The 18,909-nt window shown below is 33.2% G+C and overlaps 1 protein-coding gene across 2 annotated transcripts in view; it reads right to left on the reverse strand.

Annotated features, from left to right (window-relative positions):
• The window catches only part of LOC124369822 (vacuolar protein sorting-associated protein 13), a 249,003-nt gene that overhangs the window by 126,681 nt on the left and 103,413 nt on the right, over positions 1-18,909 (reverse strand). For both annotated transcript variants that reach the window (XM_046827945.1, XM_046827944.1), the window contains exons 19-21: positions 18,027-18,203; positions 16,735-16,869; positions 10,843-11,018 (exon numbers count right to left, since the gene is read on the reverse strand). In XM_046827945.1, the coding sequence (XP_046683901.1) occupies positions 10,843-11,018; positions 16,735-16,869; positions 18,027-18,203 (488 nt within the window). The remainder of the gene's footprint in view (positions 1-10,842; positions 11,019-16,734; positions 16,870-18,026; positions 18,204-18,909) is intronic.

Below are 18,909 nucleotides of genomic sequence, written 5' to 3' on the forward strand. Positions count from 1 at the left end.
AAACTGTAATGTATCCTACCAAACATTAGCAGCCAATGAGGGTCGCCAAAAAGCCAAAAATCTTAAAAAAGTGCTAACTTTTTATTATCCCTGGAAAGCAATATTTGTGTAAAAATCTTTCAAAATTTACAAAAATAACATGTAATTTAACTTACGTACATTTATTTATCTTATTGTTTACATTTATATGTTCAGCGAATATTTATTATAATACACAGATTCTTCTTTTTCAATTTTGTTGTTTTTATCATCTACTAATTAAAATTCCTTATTTTGTTATATTAATGATATATTAAAAAATGAATTACCAACATACCAATAAATGATTATGTATAATAAAATAAAATTAGATGTCATTACGTTAATAATTCAAAATAAGTCTTTATATTACTCAATATTAAATTTACTACAATACAAATGCTGACTCAATAGAACCACGAAAATTGTTACTTTCAATAACAACATACGAGGTGTAATCAAAAAGTTCCAGGACTGAATTTTTATACATTTATTCATACAACATACAAATTATTTGAATTTGTCTTCTTCAAAGTACTCCCTGAGGGAAGTTACACACTTATCCCACCGGTATTTCCACTGATAAAAGGCTCCAGAAAAACTCTTCTTTTGTAATGGTGTGTAGCAGCTCCATTGTTATTTTCTTTAATTTCGTCAACTTTTTGAAATCTTTGTCCTATCAGGGGCCTCTTGAGCTTCGGGAATAGAAAAAAGTCGGCCAAAGAAAGGTGAGTAGGGGGGGCTGAGGGATGACAGCCATTGCGTTTTTTGCACAAAACTCACGGATGACTAATGCAGAGTGAACAGGAGCGTTGTAATGATGAAGAAACCAATCATCACTTTACCACAGCTCAGATTTCTTTCTTCTCACAGCGTTATGCAAATATCTTAGGATTCAAGATAAACAAAATTAATAATTGTCTGACCTTGTGGAAAGAATTCATAGTAGACAACATCTTTACAGTCAAAGAACACTGTAAGCATGACCTTCACATTTGATTTGACAAGCTTTCTTGGGTCTTGGAGAGCCTTTTGATGTCCATTGTGATAATTGGGCTTTTGTTTCCACGTCATAACCCAAAAGCCATGTCTCGTCTCCCTTAAACACGTTTCAAGAAGCTCTCGTCATCATCTGCCATTTCAAGAAGTTCCTCAGAAACCTGAATTCGGTGTTGTTTGTGGTCTTGGGTCAACAGTTTTGGAACATAATTTGCCGCAACACAACGCATTTGAAGTTTTTCAGTTAAAATTTCTTGACATGAACAAAATGATATGTTACATTCTTCTGTCATTTCACGGATTGATACTCGACAGTCTGACCGTACGAGAGTGTCCACTTTAGCAACACTGTCGTCGTTGATTGATGTTTAAGGGCGTCCGGAACGAGCATCATCTTCTGTGAATGTTAGGCCATCTTTAAACCTCTTGTACTACTGATGAAAACATGATCGGCTTAAACATTCTTCACCAAAAGCACCTTGTCACATCAAACAAGTTTCAGAAAATGTTTTGTTTCACACAAACATGATACTCTTCTTTCACATTCATTTTCATTAAACAAGAAACATCCAAAATCTATAAAACTGACCTAAAACAAACTTTGCTTATTTTTGTTTCAGTAACTTTATGAGAGATTTGAAACAACAGCTATATTACTTACTGCTGAATCAGAGAATACACTGTTACTAACCCCATCGCTATGCAACATTTCATTCTCATACTATATAAAAAGTCCTGGAACTTTTTAATTACCCCTCGTATAAGCTTATAAATAACTGTAAACTCAGTCTTAATTGGTCTGTGTATAGTCTTAAGATGTGCAATGCCCAAATATCATTCCCAATGCCAATAGATGCTATAGGAATGAATAGATGCAATAAAACACCGAACGCTCTGGAGATGTTATAATGCAAAATATCAACAATGTCATATGGTTATTGCTGACTCAAATGGGTTGTCATGGCAGTTAAAATGTTAATATTATTTTATTCTCCTTATATCACATGTTCACCTTGTTTGGACTAAGCTGACCCCTGCATCTAAGTGATTGCTTGCTTTGACTTTGTATTAAATGACTGGCACCATCAGCGAACAACTATCTTCTGATATTGATGTAAGTTATTCACATAGAGTAGGAAAAGACTGAACACAAGTTCGAGCACTGAAGCACGCCTACATTAACAGGAAGTAAAATCACTGAGCAACAGTGTCGAATTAGGGCATCTAGGACAAGTAATGAAAATTTACCACCTGCTTTCTGTTCTTTTTATAACTGTGTATCCAGTCCAACAGCCTTCCTCATTTCCCTGTTGCTGTAATTTTCTGTATAAGGACATCATATGAAAGCAGATCAAAGGCTTTTGTCATATCATAAAAGATGCACAGTTATTCACCTACTACGAGGTGACGTCTGACATGAACTGACGTTACTTGGCGGCAACGGCAATCTGGTCCCCTTCAAAGTACTCCCCTCCACAAGCCACTCACTACCTTATTCCAACGCTCCTCCCACTTCCGGAAACACTCCTTAAATTCATTTTGCGGAATGGCTAACAGGGCGTTCGTCGCATTTTGTTTTATTTGTTCTACATCGTTAAATCTTCTTCCTTTTAAAAGAATTTTTAATTTCGGAAATAGCCAGAAGTTACAAGGAGCTATTTCAGGACTGTAGGGAGGCTGTCGTAGTTGGTTAATGTTATGTTTGACCAAAAAACGCTGAATACGATTTAAGGAATGAGCTAGTGCGTTGTCGTGGTGCAGGATCCAGTCACGGCTTGTCCACAGTTCAGGTCATTTCCTTCACACTGCATCTCGTAGCCGCCTTAGGACCTAAAGATAATATTCCTTTATTCACTGTTTGGCCTCTTGGAGCATATTCGTGATGAACAACGCTGTTCTGGTAAAAAAAAACTGTCAGTATTGTCTTGACATTGCTTAAATGCCGTGCCGAAACACGGTTCATTTTTAAATCTTCGTGTAAAATGTTACAAACTGATGATTTTGGTATTCCTAAATCTTCTTCCAGCTCTCGGACAGTCAATCGACGGTTTTCATTAATTGCTGCACGAACACGTTCAACATTTTCAGCGTTTCTGGTCGTTGAAGGCCTGCCAGATCGGTCATCACTCTCCACTGATATGCAGCAATTTTTAAACCGCCTAAACCACTCTTTTATTTGTGTATTGCCCATAGACACGTCACCATAAACTTTCCATATCATAGTAATCGTCTCTGATGCTGAATGGACAAGTTTTTGGCATAATTTAATGTAAATGCGCTGCTCAACACGTTCAGTCATATTGAAATGCGACACACACACACGGCAGTACTGTACGGAACAGAGCGCTGTGACTCACTGAGAGACCAGATCATTTTCAATGCCTAATATGGGAAGGAAGAGGCTCGCCCCTCCCCTGCAATAACCGGTTTGAGCCGGTCGGTTATGCCGCGGCCGCCTACTGGTCGGTGGTCGAATACTTTTTGGACAGACCTTGTATATCCATATTTTATCAAAAGATCAAATACTGCAGTGATGATGGAATTACCTTTTGTAAACCGTACCATTCAGTCTGTTTTTCTTCAAAATAAGGGATTACTCTCCTCAGAAATATTATTTCAAAGATTTTTGAAAATACCACATTGTACAGCTACAGGCCTGTACTGCTAAACCTGGTCTTTCTCATTATTTTTGCATACAGAAACTACCTTAGAAGTTTTAATCCCATTTAGAAAACATCCAGCCTCAAAAGATTTATTGACAATTAAAATAAAGTAAGTGGTTTGGTGACAATATCTTTACACATGATTTAAATCAGGCTACATCTCAACTTGCACACTTGGTAAAGATAATCTTAAAATTTTTCAAACAAAATATCTGTTAAAATTATTTTGCACATTATTGGAGTAAGTAATGAGCTCGTCCACATAATTTAAATGTATATTACCACTATTTACATTTTTATCACATGTTAAATGATTAACTATGTTCAAAGATTCTTTAAAAGTAATTTTTTAGTTATCCATTTTAGATATGTAGAATTGTTTTTGAACTCCATTCTATAACTGGCATGCTGAGTTTTCCTCACACAACTTAACTTGTACTGCAATATAACTCCTTAAGATTATCCTGAGACAGAATAACGTCTTCATAAGATATAAGATTCAAGATGTCTTTATTAGTCACTAAGCAACATAAAAAGTTACAATAGACTTCGTCAAACTATTGGGCAGTAATACTTAACAAATAATAATTTTGGAACTAGAGACTTATTTTAAAATTAATAGGAACGTTGTATAAGACATAAGAACTTACAAAACTACCAACTGGTATAAATATAGAGTGGTTGTAGGAAATTATTTCAGAAATAATGAAAGCATTTTATGGTAAAAAATCTAAAACACAAATTGAACAAGAAACACAAAGAACATATACAATTAAAACTGAATGAAAAATGTAACAATATAAATAATTAAAATATGTAAATCAGGAGGTTAAAACTTAAAATCTAAATTTATAAAACAACAGTTAAAACTTAAAACTTGACTAGATAAAATAAAAACTTAAGGAACTAATATCACATACGGCCAAATATTCATTCACAGAGTAAAATGCCTTTTCTTTAAGCCATTTGCTTACAATTCTTTTAAACCTATATATTTACAATCCATCCTCCTTTTGGTAATTTATTAAATAGCTTTATTTTCATATAGATATTACTACCTTTTGTTTTTTCAAGCCTGGTCCTAGGCAGCTCTAACATGTACTTTTTTCTAGATTGATAAGTGTGTATGGTTTCTCTAACGGTATAATTTTGCAGATTTGCTTTCACATCCAGTAAACAATAATATATATACAAACAGGGCAATGTCATGATATTTAAGTCCCTAAAAGCTTGCAGGCAAAATTCCCTTTCATTAAATTTTTTTACAATTCTTATTGCTTTTTTTGCCAACACTCTACAAACACTCTATTTGAATGGCAACTATTTCCCCATAAAGTAATTCCATACACTAAGTGGGAGTGGAAAAAGGCATAGTAGGAGGTTATTACCATTTCTTCAATGACGCAGAGTTTCAATTTACGCAGTAGATAAATCCATTTAACACGTCACTTGCACTTAAAACTAAGTTGTTAAGGGGATTTAGATGTTTAAGACATAAAAGATGTTTGATAAAACTAAGTTTGATTTGACATTTTCCTATTTATATTACTAGTGGAGTCTTAAAAGATAGAGAACTATGGTCTGATCCTGAGTGCTTTGTAAATTCGTAATTAAATAATTCAGTTGAGTATTACATATTTCTATAAATTTTGTAGCTATTTTAATGCTACAAGGAGGTTATTCGACTTGAATATTATAAAAACACTCTTTGCCCTAGTTTCATTTAAACTGTCTATGCTAGTCATCACAAAAAACTAATGGTCACAGTATAACGATTTTATAAAACTAAAAACATCTTCCAGGAGATCAATAAACTTCAAAAAGTTGTCTCTGTTAGGTGGTCTGTCAAAGTCAAAGTCAAATACTTTATTGCCATTGATCATTACAATGAAATAGGCACAGTCACATTTATACATTAAAAACAGGCTATTAAATAAGATACATAAATAAGACATTTCATGAATGAACAATTAGACAGATAAATAGGCTACTTATGCTTAAAAGATAAGGCAAACATCAGTTTGTAAAAACTCCTCTACAGAATAAAATGGATTATTCTGTAACCAGGTGGTCAATTTGTGCTTAAAATTAGATAATGGAGTGTCATGAGCCGAAACGTGTAATTTGTTAAAAAATTTGACACAATTTACCTGATGTGAGGAGCCTGTTTTTGATAGGCGATGCTGCGGCAAGTCAAGCTTATGGCTGAATCTAGTCAAATGGCAATGAAAATGCTGCCTAGTGAAAAATAAATGTAAGTTAGTTTTAGTGTAGATAAGGATATGGTAGATGTACAAATTGATCACTGTAAGAATTTTAGCTTGGATGAACAAAGGTCGGCAGTGTTCAAGATACCTGGCTCCACACAGTGTTCTGACGACTTTCTTTTGTATGATGAGAATATCCGATACACCAGAAGAATGACCCCAAAGAATTAGACCATAAGATAAGTGTGATTGAAACAGTGCAAAATAGGAAGACCTCAGATGTTCTATTGATATTAAAGCTCTTAATTTCCATAGTAAATAGCTGACTCTCGAGATTTTTATACACACATTATTTACATGCTGAGCCCAGGTCAATTTCGAATCAATAACAAAGCCTAACAACTTTACAGGATGAGGCTTTTCTTTAGATGTTAAACTCAGCAACAGATTTTGAGTTTTTTCTGGATTGCAATGTAATTTGTTGGAGGTGAACCAATTTAATGCTCCGGTTTGAGCATTTTCAATCTCTGTTTGAAGAACGTCCAGATATCGGTTACTCGAGAAAAGAGACGTGTCATCCGCATAGATAACTGAGTTTACATTTAAGTTCACTGACAGGTCATTAATTATTACAGTAAAAAAGAAAGGTCCCAATAAACCCCTGTGGGACTCCAATTGTTACCTCTTTCATTGAAGAATTACACCCCTTAATAGATACAAACTGCTTTCTATCCGATAGATAAGAGGTAATAATCTGACAAGCACTCTCAGAAATACCATAATATTTGAGTTTTTGAATGATTGAATCAAAGGGGACACAATCAAAAGCTTTGCTTAAATCTAAGAGAGATAGAGCCGTTGATTCCCTCCTCTCGAAGGCCACAAGGGTATGACTAACAACCTCCAACACCGCTGAAGTTGTGGACCTGCCTGGCCGAAAACCAAATTGTGATTCAGACAGGAGATTGAAATATTCAAAATACAAAAAAAGCTGTTGGTGCATGATGGTTTCCAAAATTTTAGAGAAAATGGGGACAATAGAAACTGGACGATAACTTTGCGGCTTGTCCTTGTCACCTTTTTTGTAAATCGGAATAACTTTTGACACTTTTAAAGAGTCAGGGAAAAAACCTGCCTCCAGACATTTATTGAAGACAATAGCCAATGGCCTTTTGATTTCATGGATGGTTTTCTTGATTATATTGTTAGATAACCAGTAATAGTCCATACTTTTGGAATTTGAGAGTTTAGAAACCATTTTAACTAAATCATCTGGTTTAATTTCTTTCCACTGAAATGAGTTAGGAGGAACAGGAATATTACCCAATAAATCCATGAAAGGAGAATTATTCTGTGGCAGATTGTTTGAGAGCTCAGTGACTGAATCAAGGAAAAACTGGTTAGTAAGTTCAGGATCTAAGTAAATATCTTTGGAAGAAGCAGGAGATTTTTCCAAATTGATTATTTCCCAAGCAGCCTTACAACTGTTAGCTGATGTCTCTATATACTGCTCATAAGCTTGCCTTTTTGCGGTGGTCAGATTTGACCTGTAAGTTCTTTTAGAAGCTAAATACACGTTATAGGCTACAGGTGTCTGCTCTGACCCCCTATCTCTAAGGCATTTATAAACATTAAAAAAATTTAACATAACATTTCTATCTTCTGCCAATTTATCATTATACCAGTTGATTTTCCTATTACTATTAATATTCTTCTTTTTACTTTTACTGATTAGTGGAGAGCTAAAGTGCCACAAGTCTACATATTTCTTAAAAAAATTATTAAAAAGTTGTTCTACCCCTAAGTTCAATAACATATTTTCATCCAATTCATTCCATTTTTCCTCCTTCAAAAACATAATAAATTTATTTATTTGTGCCGCATTTTGTTTTCTAAACTCAAATTTAATACTACCCATATTCTCTTTTGAATTCTTATTCTCCAATTGTCTTACATAAATATTAATCATGCTAGATTTATGATCGGCAAATTGATACTCCATATTGCAATTTTTATACAAGTCCTCTGAGAAATTGACCAGAATATTATCTATACATGCCTTTGCATGGGTTGGAGACTTGACAGTACAGTTTAAATTTAGAGATCTGAGTAAATTAGAGAAACTGATAGAAATATTTTGATCAATCAACGCCATTTCGATGTTGAAGTCACCACAGACTGTCACCAGGCTGTTTTTTTTAAAGATTGATTTCATTGCCAATTCAAAATTGTCAAAAAAAACTTTGAGATTGCCCTGAGGAGACCTATAAAGACTTACAAGGATGATATTCTGTTCAATCAGCCTGACACCACACAACTCAATATCTAACTCCGCATTATACTGACTAAAATCTAAAACTTCAAACTTTATACTACTTTTTAAGAAAATCCCCGACCCCCCATTCTTTTTTTCTCTTCTACAATAGAAGCTTGCAGGCAAATATCCACTGGGCACAAACAAGTCAATTTCATTTTCTGTCATCCAGTGCTCCGAAACACAAATTGCATCTATCTTATGACTTTCGCCCACATGTTCAAGCTCAAGTAGCTTGTTACGTATGCATTGTACATTAGCCTGCAATATTCTTATAAATTTCCTACAGTTAGCTTTACTTTTGAAAGGAATGTCATTATTGTTATCCGACACCCTCATATCTTTACCAGACTTCTGATAACCAAGGCCTTGGTTACCTCTACAACAGTTCACACTTTGTGAATAAAGGCTTGTCTCTATGGTGGTGCAGCTGGATCTGTCAGTAGACAGTTTCCCAAAGAGGCCGGCATTTCCTTTTCCCCATCCATGAGTGGCTCAGAGCCTGAAGTGAAGGCTGTAGCACAGATACCATCAGCAGCGTTTGAGTTAGGTGACCTCTCATCAGTTTTGCTGGCACATACTTCTTGTGGAGCAGTTCCCTGGGTCGTGGACACTTCTATCTTCTTGGTCTCATCCAATGCCTCCCAAATTTGTCCTGCAAGCCAGTGCTTCCCTCTTACATTTAAGTGCATGCCATGCTGAGTATGCACGTGTCTGTCTGCTCTACTAAGCTTAACCAGATAGACATTGGGGAACTCTTGACTAATAGTTTCTAGCTTTTTATTAAATTGTCTAACCTCTTCATTAACACATGACCAAGTTTGTAAGTCGTGCCTAAAGGGTAAGTCCATTAAGACTACTCTAGAATTATTATATTTTACAATTGTTTCTTTAATTGCATTAATTGCATTTTGTGCTTCATTTCGGGAAACATCATTAGACCCACATGCAATGGCCAGCACATCATCAGGACCCAGCTCTTCACCATCAATGTTGTCAAAGTTCAAAATCTGCTCGGCTAAACCTCCAGGCCTAATAAAACCGACAGCTTCCAATGACTTAGTGTGTTTTTTAAGTTGCTGCTGATGTTTATTTAAGTGAAATGTTAAATCACGGCCATGGCTATCGGCGCATAAAAGCAGTTTTTGTTTAGTTCCGTTATTCTTTCTTATATTAATATGACCTCTTCGTTCTTGATGAGCAGACGAGACTTTTTTGTAAGTTTTTTGCCGGGTAAGAGACTGTGGACGTTCGTATGGAGTACTGATAGTGTTGGATGTGATAGTGCATTCATTGTAATCAGACTTTTCTGATTCAGAGTCATTCTGGAGCACTGCAAAAGAATTCTCTGAAGTGAAGTCCGAATCCGCTACATTCTTAATTACTCCAAATGATCGCTGTTTCCTCCGACAAGAGCTTTTGGAAACTTCCTGCCATTTATTATCAACAGAAGGAGGTTTTTGTTTATTATTGATATTGTTAAGAGGGGGAAAGCAATTAAGACAGGTGAATTTCTCCGGACTCAAAGGATCATACTGTTTTTGCTGATCAGAACTTTCCCTTTGTAAGATTTTAATTATACTTTCCAGTGTTTGTATTGTTTCAAGCATTTTTTTAGTCTCTTCCTTATAAATCACACACCTCATACAATTTCCAGATTGCAAACAGTCCTGTTTTAAACTGTTACTGATCTCCTCCTCAGCATGTAAAATAATATTTTCATTTGCTATTTTTTCCCTTTTTAATTTCTGCTTCAACAATGTTATTTCTTTTGAAAGCTCCTTTTCTCTATCATGAAACAGTGTTTTCATTGATTCAATTTTCTCTTCACAGCCTTTCAACTTGTCTTCAAGTTCCAGTACATAGAGAGAACTTCATTTTATAAACTATTTTGAGAATGAAATTAATATATAAGTAACTTACCCCACAGAAGATAAAAGCACATGTTTTTGTTAGTGGAAGTGTGCCTGTGATTTTGATATTTATTGTGACTATTTACAACATAAAACTGACTGGAACACTCATCACTTGAACTGGGTATATTATTTAAGGTATTTTTGTACTTGCTGATGCAATATTGATTTGACTGAATATAACACTGACAGGAAGTTGTATGCTGCTTTGACTCCTACAGTAACAGGCAGACCATTCTTAACCAAGCAGAACCAACTGTCACATCAAACCACCTGTAGTGACAGGTCAAGGTCAAACCAGCTGTTGCCTGTTGGCCACCTGACTTTATCTCTGACCCTTTGCGTCTTCTGCTCTGACCTTGTCTGCTATGTTTACAATGTTTTGTTTACATTCAGACTTTTCAAACATATACTGACTTTTTATTACGACTTATACCCTGTATTAGTCACATTTTTCTAATGACTAATTTTAAACGAATTTATTTAACGGGTATTTATTATTTATGGAATGTACATGTTAATTAAAACTTTCTATAAAATTAAACTTCCTCCCATACTGACCAATTTATTTAAACGTGAATATTTTTCAATATTTGGTGTCAGTATTAGTTTTGAACTATTACTGCAACAAATATCTTCAAAAATATTTAAAACCAAGATAAAATAACTGTGTATTAATCAAAAATCACTATTACTGACAAATATAATTTTTCAGTTGCCTTGCATACCTTGACATAGTAAGATTCTCAAGAGCCAAATTCAGATTGTCCATAAGAACAGTCACATCTTCATTCTCCACAGTAACAATGTGATCAGACAAATGGTTTTTTATTTTCATGTCACCAAGGTCCAACACTATTGCTTCACCGCTTCTAGAGTTTGCTGGAATCACTATAATGGGGGCCTGCAAAACATGTACAATATTTAGTAGCATTTTTCTTATAACTAGTAAAAATTATTGATAAGAATAAAGCATAAACTCTGCTTCATATAAATTGGAAGCTCTGAAACTCAATTATCTAAAACTTCTTTTGATGCATTTAGAATGCATTCTTATCTCCTCAGAGAGGCATAGTTTTAAGGTTAAAGTGTTCTCAGTGAGTTTTTAAATAACAATATTTCTCAATCAACAGATATTCAACTACTGAAGACTGCTTTATTTTGGTAATCAATGGTGAGGGAACATGCACCCACTTTTGTATTTTTTGGTGCAAAATATAAACATATAATTGAGGAAATATTGGAAATTTATATTTAAAGCTAATGTTTAATATAGTGTTGCTCTTTGTACACGTCACAATGTCATCTACGGTTGAAAATCAGTTGCCATGCAATTGCAACAAAATGCTTATATGTTAATCTTTACATCAGGTAGACTTGTATTGTAATATTTTTTGTATTTTTGGAGTATTTTATAATTCTATATAGTTATGTAGTGTTGATATTTCAGTTTAGTAAATAATGTTAATATGTCTGTAAATAGATTTTAGCACAAAGAAATATCTTTTTACTGGAATTTCAGGTTATAATTGTTTGAGGTGCGAGCTATAACACAGTAAATGTTTAATTTTTTATACTACCTGACTTGTCAAAAATATTGAAGCATATACTAACTTGCTATAATAGTCTTTTATAGTTAAACTTTAATAAACTTTTTTCTTTTAGAACACAGTGTCAAAACATCCTCTTTCTTCCAACCATTAAAAAAGTTGTTTTATTTATCTTCAAACCAATATGATTCCTTTCTCAATTTTTAGACGTATACGACTGGTGTCATAAATACCATATAAAAGTTTTCCGGTTCACACTGTGTCAAGATATGAAGTTTTGAAGAGATAAATTGTTTCGATAGAACTTTTATGGTTATTCATCAAAATATTCGCAGCATGAGGCATAACTTTGATAGCCTGCTAGTACCACCTATCTTCTTATAAAAGACGACCCGATTTTTATATTCCTTTCCGAGATATGGATTAAAGATTCCGAAGCGAATCTGTACCAAATTAATGGCTATACGCTATTTTTAAAAATGTAATAATAAATATAGAGCTGGTGGAGTCGCTGTCTATGTTCATGACTCGTTTGTTAAAAGTGTAAATTTTATTTCAACTACTAATTATTTTCAAACAGCAGATGTTTTATCGTTCTCCGTTAAAATTGATTCATATGAATGGTTTTTTATGGCTATATACAGGTTGCAAACATTATTCTATTCCTGCGTTTTTATCTGAGCTACAAACATTTTTAGAAAATGAACTAAAATTAAAAAGAAGTGCTTGTATAATTGGTGACATGAACATTAATTTACTAATCAATAGTAGTGCAGTAGACGATTACGAAATGTTGATGGCTAGTCATGGATTTGAGTCGATGATCAATGACCTACAAGAATTGCAGAGCGTTCTGAGACATGCATTGATCATGTTTATGTTAAACTTGCCTGCAAAGACAAAGACAATGATCAGTGCTGCGGTAGAGCATGCTCACATAACCGACCACTCGCTGACTGAAAGCCGTGTGGGGGTGGGTTGAGGGGGGGCACCCCTCCTCACCCGGTCCCTCGAACAGCTGATAGCACAAGTAAACAATACCGCATCAACTATAAATATCTTAACGATGTTCTCGACCAAACTGACTGGGCACAAGTGTATGGAACGGAAAACGCGTCTGATGCTTTTGATAAGTTTTATGATTTGTTGCAAGTTTGCGATTAGTGCAAGTAAAGCTGAAATTGAACTAAGAAATAAATGTGTTAAGTTGAAACCTTGGATCAACGATGGAATCTGTAAGCGTATCATATTTAGAAATAAACTGTTTAAGAGATTTAAAAAGCACAGAAACCAACAAGGTGACAGGTTTAATATTTTTTTCATTCGCTTTCGAAATAAACTGAACAAAGACATAAAAGATCTAAAAAATGCTTATTATAAAAATCTGTTTGAAAAAAAGCAAAGGTAACCCAAAACAAAACTTGGAATATTTTAAATGAAATAAACTGGTCAAAAAAAGTAAACAAATGGATTATTCATTGGAAATAGGACAAAATGAAATTACTAGAGATCCTAAAATAATAGCTGATAAATTCAACAACTATTTCCTAACGGTTGTTGATAGCTTAGCCGACAGTATTGAAGAACCGACAAAATTGTGAATTTTTGCCTTATGCCGGGTCATTCCCTAAGAATTACGAAATGCGTTCTATGCGTTCTATGTTTCTGGAACCTGTACTCTTACAGGACCTGCAAGACGCTGTCAACTCATTAAAGAATGGCAAGTCTCCCGGATTAGACGGAATTTAGTTCAACTTTAATTAAACACACATTTCCTAAAATTTGTTATGTTCTTTTATTTATAGTAAATTTAAGTTTTTCAAACAGGAGTTTTTCCGGAAAAATTGAAGTCAGCAGTTGTTATTCCGATTCACAAGAAAGGCCCCTCAACAATTTGTAGCAACTTCCGCCCTATCTCTTTGGTTTTCTACCATATCTAAGGTCTTAGAGAAAATTATGAAGCGAAAATTGATTAATTTCCTCACTTTGACGGAGTTTTTTAGTCGCAATCAGTATGGGTTCAGAGAGGGCGTGAGCACCGAAACTACACTTTTAAATTTTCATTGGATTGATATCTGAGGGACTTGACCAAAACAAACATGTTAGTGGGCTGTTTTTGGACATAAAAAAAGCCTTTGACACTGTTGATCACGGAATATTATTGGGAAAAATGTTTGACTGTGGGATAAGGGAGTTGTTTTAAATTGGTTTCAAGATTATTTAAAATCTAGAAGACAGTGTGTAAAAATTAATGGAGTTTTCAGTGCAATGGGTGAAATTAAGTGTGGTGTACCTCAAGGATCAGTTTTTAGGCCCTACTCTTTTCTTAATTTACATCAATGATCTTTGTAATGCTAGTCTTCAGGGTAGTATAACTTGTTTTTGCTGACGACACTGCTTTTGTGTTATTCCCAGCTCCAGCTGGGGTGATATAGAGCTTGCTATGAATGTTGATCTCAAAGCGCTAAAGTGGTGGTTTTGTAAAAACAGAATGGTTCTTAGCCTGAGAAGACAAGTTATATTAATTTTAGTTTAAGAGGTCAAGTGTCTTTTGACGCCGGTGCAATTAATTTTATAAATGTTTTAATTGTCTTTGCAATAATTCTATTTGCAATTTATCTTGTAAACCGTTTGCAGAAGCAAGTGAAGTTAAATATCTAGGCGTAGTGTTAGACAGAGAATTAAACTGGAATAACCACATATTAGTATTGAAATCTAAATTAAAAAATTATTTACGAGTTTTTTATTTTCTGAGGAATTTTTGTGACAAAGAGATATTACGTCTTTTTATTTTTTATTGGTAAACAGTCGGTTTAGACTATGGTATTTCGTGTTGGGGAGGCACTTACAAGACAAAGCTACAGCCTATTTTGAAACTTCAAAAACATTTTATTAGAATTATAGTAAACAAACCTAAAACTGAAACCTCATTCCCTCTATTTGTCAGCCTTAATATTTTTACCTCTAAGATTTATGTTTGTGTACAAAACTTTAAAGTTGTTCTATGATAAGAGTGGAAACCTACCGGATGTTGACATTAATGAGTATAGGTTTAAACTTCGCAATGCAAAATAACTTTAGAACACCTAAACCACAAAAAACATTTTTTACTAAAACTTACTTTTTTTTAGCCCCAAGAATATTTAACAAAATTCCTAATGAAATAAAATTTAAAAAGTCAAAATTCTGTTTTTTGAAGACATTAAAACAATGGTTGTTTTCTTTCTGCGACATTGAGGTTTTAATTGAGGTTCAGGAATAAATGAATTAAATTTTCATTAATTTTCCAAGCATGGTCCACAAAATTTACCCTGAAATAGATTCCAGTAGCATGTATTATCTTACACATGATTACAAAATTTCAATAAAATAGCTTATAGGGACTTTTTTCTTTTTAAATTTAACTGTCTGAACTTTTTATTTTTTTTAGTTTTTAATAATATAATTACACGGTGTCCTCTAAACAGGCTTGCCTTGGAGGCCCTAAATTTTCTCAGGATTTAAAATATTGTTTTAATATGTACATATTAAAAATGTTATTAGTTTTTCTTCCTCTAGTTGTGTATTTTGTTAGCTTTTATCTGATGTATACTTTAATTAACATTCATATTGTAGTTGCTGTAATGTACATAGGTAGTTAAGACTTAACAATTTGGACAAAGGTTTTTTTTAGTTTGTATAATTTGATATTTTTTTTCTTCATTAAGGTCAGACCTGGGAGAGTTTTTGTTTTGTTTTGTTTTTTTTTTTCACGCTCTGTAACTACTGTATATATTTATGTTTATCCTGAGAAAATAAATTTATTCTTATTCTTATTCTTATCTTATATTGGTTACACCATTAACTTCTTGAAATATTTTGGCCTCATTGTGGAGAGCCAACTTCAGTCAACAGACGTTAAACCAAAGCATCAGATGTAATGTGATAGTTATGGTTCACTTTGTACGCTTTTGTAACATTTACAAGCGACAAAAGAGAAATTATTCTTGACACCTAAAACTGTGCTAAACTGTTTGCATGCGTTGTTGTAGAATTAATGTTATATATTATTTTACCTATGCAGTACAAATAATTAACTCCTACAAACCTGGGTCGATCCCACCCAGGCACTTCTTTGTTACTTGGCAGATGTGAAATTAAACTCTTATCTAATTTAAAACTCTGTATACCTTTCAGTCAGAACCCCCCAGGAGTTGTCAAGGACAACCGGTTTTTGCACACTTGTGTTGTCATCAAGAAGCAACACAAAAAAAAACAACAATTAGTACATGTTCAGACATGTTCAATCCATTAACCTGAGTTCATCTTTGGAAAACATTTTCCTTCACATTGGATCCCCATAATAATTTACTATCTCATTTAATTCACTGTGTGGTCTCTCTTTCGAAACGTTTGGAGCCATCGAGTATCACATGTTATAAAACATAAATCCTAATAATACTAACAAGCACCATTTATCACTTTAACAATCTCAAATCATATCTCTCATCCATAGATAACCTAAATTTTAAACTTGATAGTTTCCCAAATCCTAATTTGATATACAATATTTTATCTTTACAGATTTGTATTTTTTTATTTGATTTTGTTCTTGTTTGTGAAATTAAGACAAATTTAAGTGCAGTTTCAACCGTGTTTAGTGTTTTGGCCATAAACAATTCAGATGGTAAGTTATTTTCCAGTTTTACATTTTCCTAAGCATACAGTGTGTTTTTCACATTTAGAATTCTCTTGTACACCACCTGTATATGGATGAATGCCAAAATTATTGGTTGGGATTACAAAGAGTAACCTTTTTAACTTCAAAAAAGTGAAATTTAAGACAATAGAAATAAGTTTTATAAATAATAATTAAAATTAAGGTCTGAAATGTTTAATTCTAAACTATGTTAAACTAAAATCTCATGTATGTCTTAAATGATATTCATGTTAGTACTAGCACACCTTAATTGCAATAATTGTCTACCTACAGAGTAACAATCTGAATACATTGAATCAAACAGTTACATTATAAAATTTAATTTAATTCATATTACATTATATAGAAATACTAAAACATATATCACTCACCTTCAGTTCAATGTTTAGAAGCATTCGGAATGCTGCATCATAAGCCAGTTGCACATTGGCTTTAGCTGCCTCTGCAGCTGCAGCAGATGCCTCTATAATAGCCGCCTGAGCTGCAGAAAACTTGTTCAGGAAATCCTGTATTAATTAACATTACTTTAGGTGTAGGTTCGATAAATAAATAACATTAAACCTCCTTCAACCACACACAGTTCCTGGTAAAAAAATGTAATTTATTCTCGTAAAATTGTGCACAATACTCATTTAAACTGAGTTGGGAAATAATGCTGATCTGGAAAATCTACTTTGTATGATCATAGGAATAAGGGTATAGGAATTTAGACCAAACTCAAAATAGTTAAAAAGTATATTTTAGTTTTACATTATATAAAGAAACTATATTTCAAAGATGAGGTAATAAAAACAACTATTTCAAACATGGAAACGACACAAAGTGGTTTGTCAATATAATTAAATATAAATTTATCTGTGTGATATATAGATCAAAACTACAAAATATACAAGTACCATTGAAGATATCATAGATGTTATAGTTTATATAATATAATAATCATTTTTCATGTTTCATTAAAAATGGCAATATTTGTTCCTTTTTAAAAGTCAAGTGACAGGACAGATATTACAAGTTATGATCCAATTTCCTTATTGAGCTGTCTATAAAAAAACCTTTGAGGCCCATATAAGGAATAAACTGATGGGTTAGTCAAAAAACCAATTTATTGAACATGTAAAGTCAATTTCCAGCAGCATTGAAGATAAAAATCACACAATGGGAGTTCATACTGACTTGTCTAAAACATTTGATCTTGTTGATTTATACATTGGTTAAAAAACTTCAAGTGTATGGAGAAGGAGGTACATTGCTCAAGTGGCTAGCTTCTTTTATTTTTAATAGTAAACATGCAGTAGAAATAAAATGAATACTATCAAATAAATGGTACTTAAAACATGGTACAGCGCATGGAAGAGTTCCTGAGGATATAATGTTTATAATATACATAAATGAATCATCGTTAAAATTATATTTGGATATCCTTTTTTTGTATGATAATAAGATTAATAGTAATAAGTTTAAATTTTTATGTCCCCACGTTTTGCTTCCAAAATGATTTATATACAATAAGTGATTGGTGTACAGTCAATAGATTGATTGTTAACTAAAATAAGATAAAACGTATTAATATCTATTTCTACCAATAATATGTTAATAATGACTTTTATTTAAATCAGATACCAACAAATAAAAAGTATCCCATTAAATTGGTACAACTTACCAATAAGGACATGACCATGAAGTTTAGAAATACTACTCGGAAACATGCTATCCTTGCATTCACAATCATGTTCACTTTGTCTTTGTCTTCAACTGGATCAAACTCTTCTCCACATTCTCTTTGGAATATTATTACTTGTGCCACTACGGCTTGTACATTTTCTTCAATATAAAATACCTGTAAAAATGGAAAGAAGAATGTTTGCTTTATTGGGAATAGAAAAAAATCATACAGGATTACGGTTTGAATTCATACACTGCCCATAGAACATAAATGAGTAGTAAAAAAATTACATACAAATTAAAATTAGAATAATTTATTCTGGATTCCTTAATGTAAATCTAAGAATAATAATAAATAATAAATAAATATAAACTAAAGAATTTAGATAGGATAGAAAAAGCAGGTTTACCTTTACCAGACCAGGATATTGCTTTGCTTCATCACAGAGACGTTAAAAAAGGACACATTCTACAAAAAAGAACAAGAATATCTTCCAATCTGGTAAAGTAAGACTGCTCATTCTGTCCTAACTTAATTCTTGATTTTCGCATACATATCTAACAAAAAAGTCTTTAGGTCACATCTAAGAATACTGATGATAAATAAATAAAAATGCCTTTTATTGCCAGTGTTTCTCAGTTACATCTGAGTTTCAAACAACCTGCTCAATTAAATATAATAATATTGTTACTCACTGTGCTAAATAATATTATACTCCTTAACCTAAGCTTAACAATTTTTTGGGACAACATTTTGAGTCACCGAGGGAGACCATTGTACACGATTGACCCAAAGTAGGAGAAGCCTTTACTGCCAGCTTCAAGTCTTACGTGCGGAAAGTAGAGCTCACAGTCATTATGGGTGCCTTGTTGTGAAACCT

The sequence above is a fragment of the Homalodisca vitripennis genome, chromosome X (genome assembly GCF_021130785.1).
Source record: "Homalodisca vitripennis isolate AUS2020 chromosome X, UT_GWSS_2.1, whole genome shotgun sequence".
Lineage (NCBI taxonomy): Eukaryota > Metazoa > Arthropoda > Insecta > Hemiptera > Cicadellidae > Homalodisca > Homalodisca vitripennis.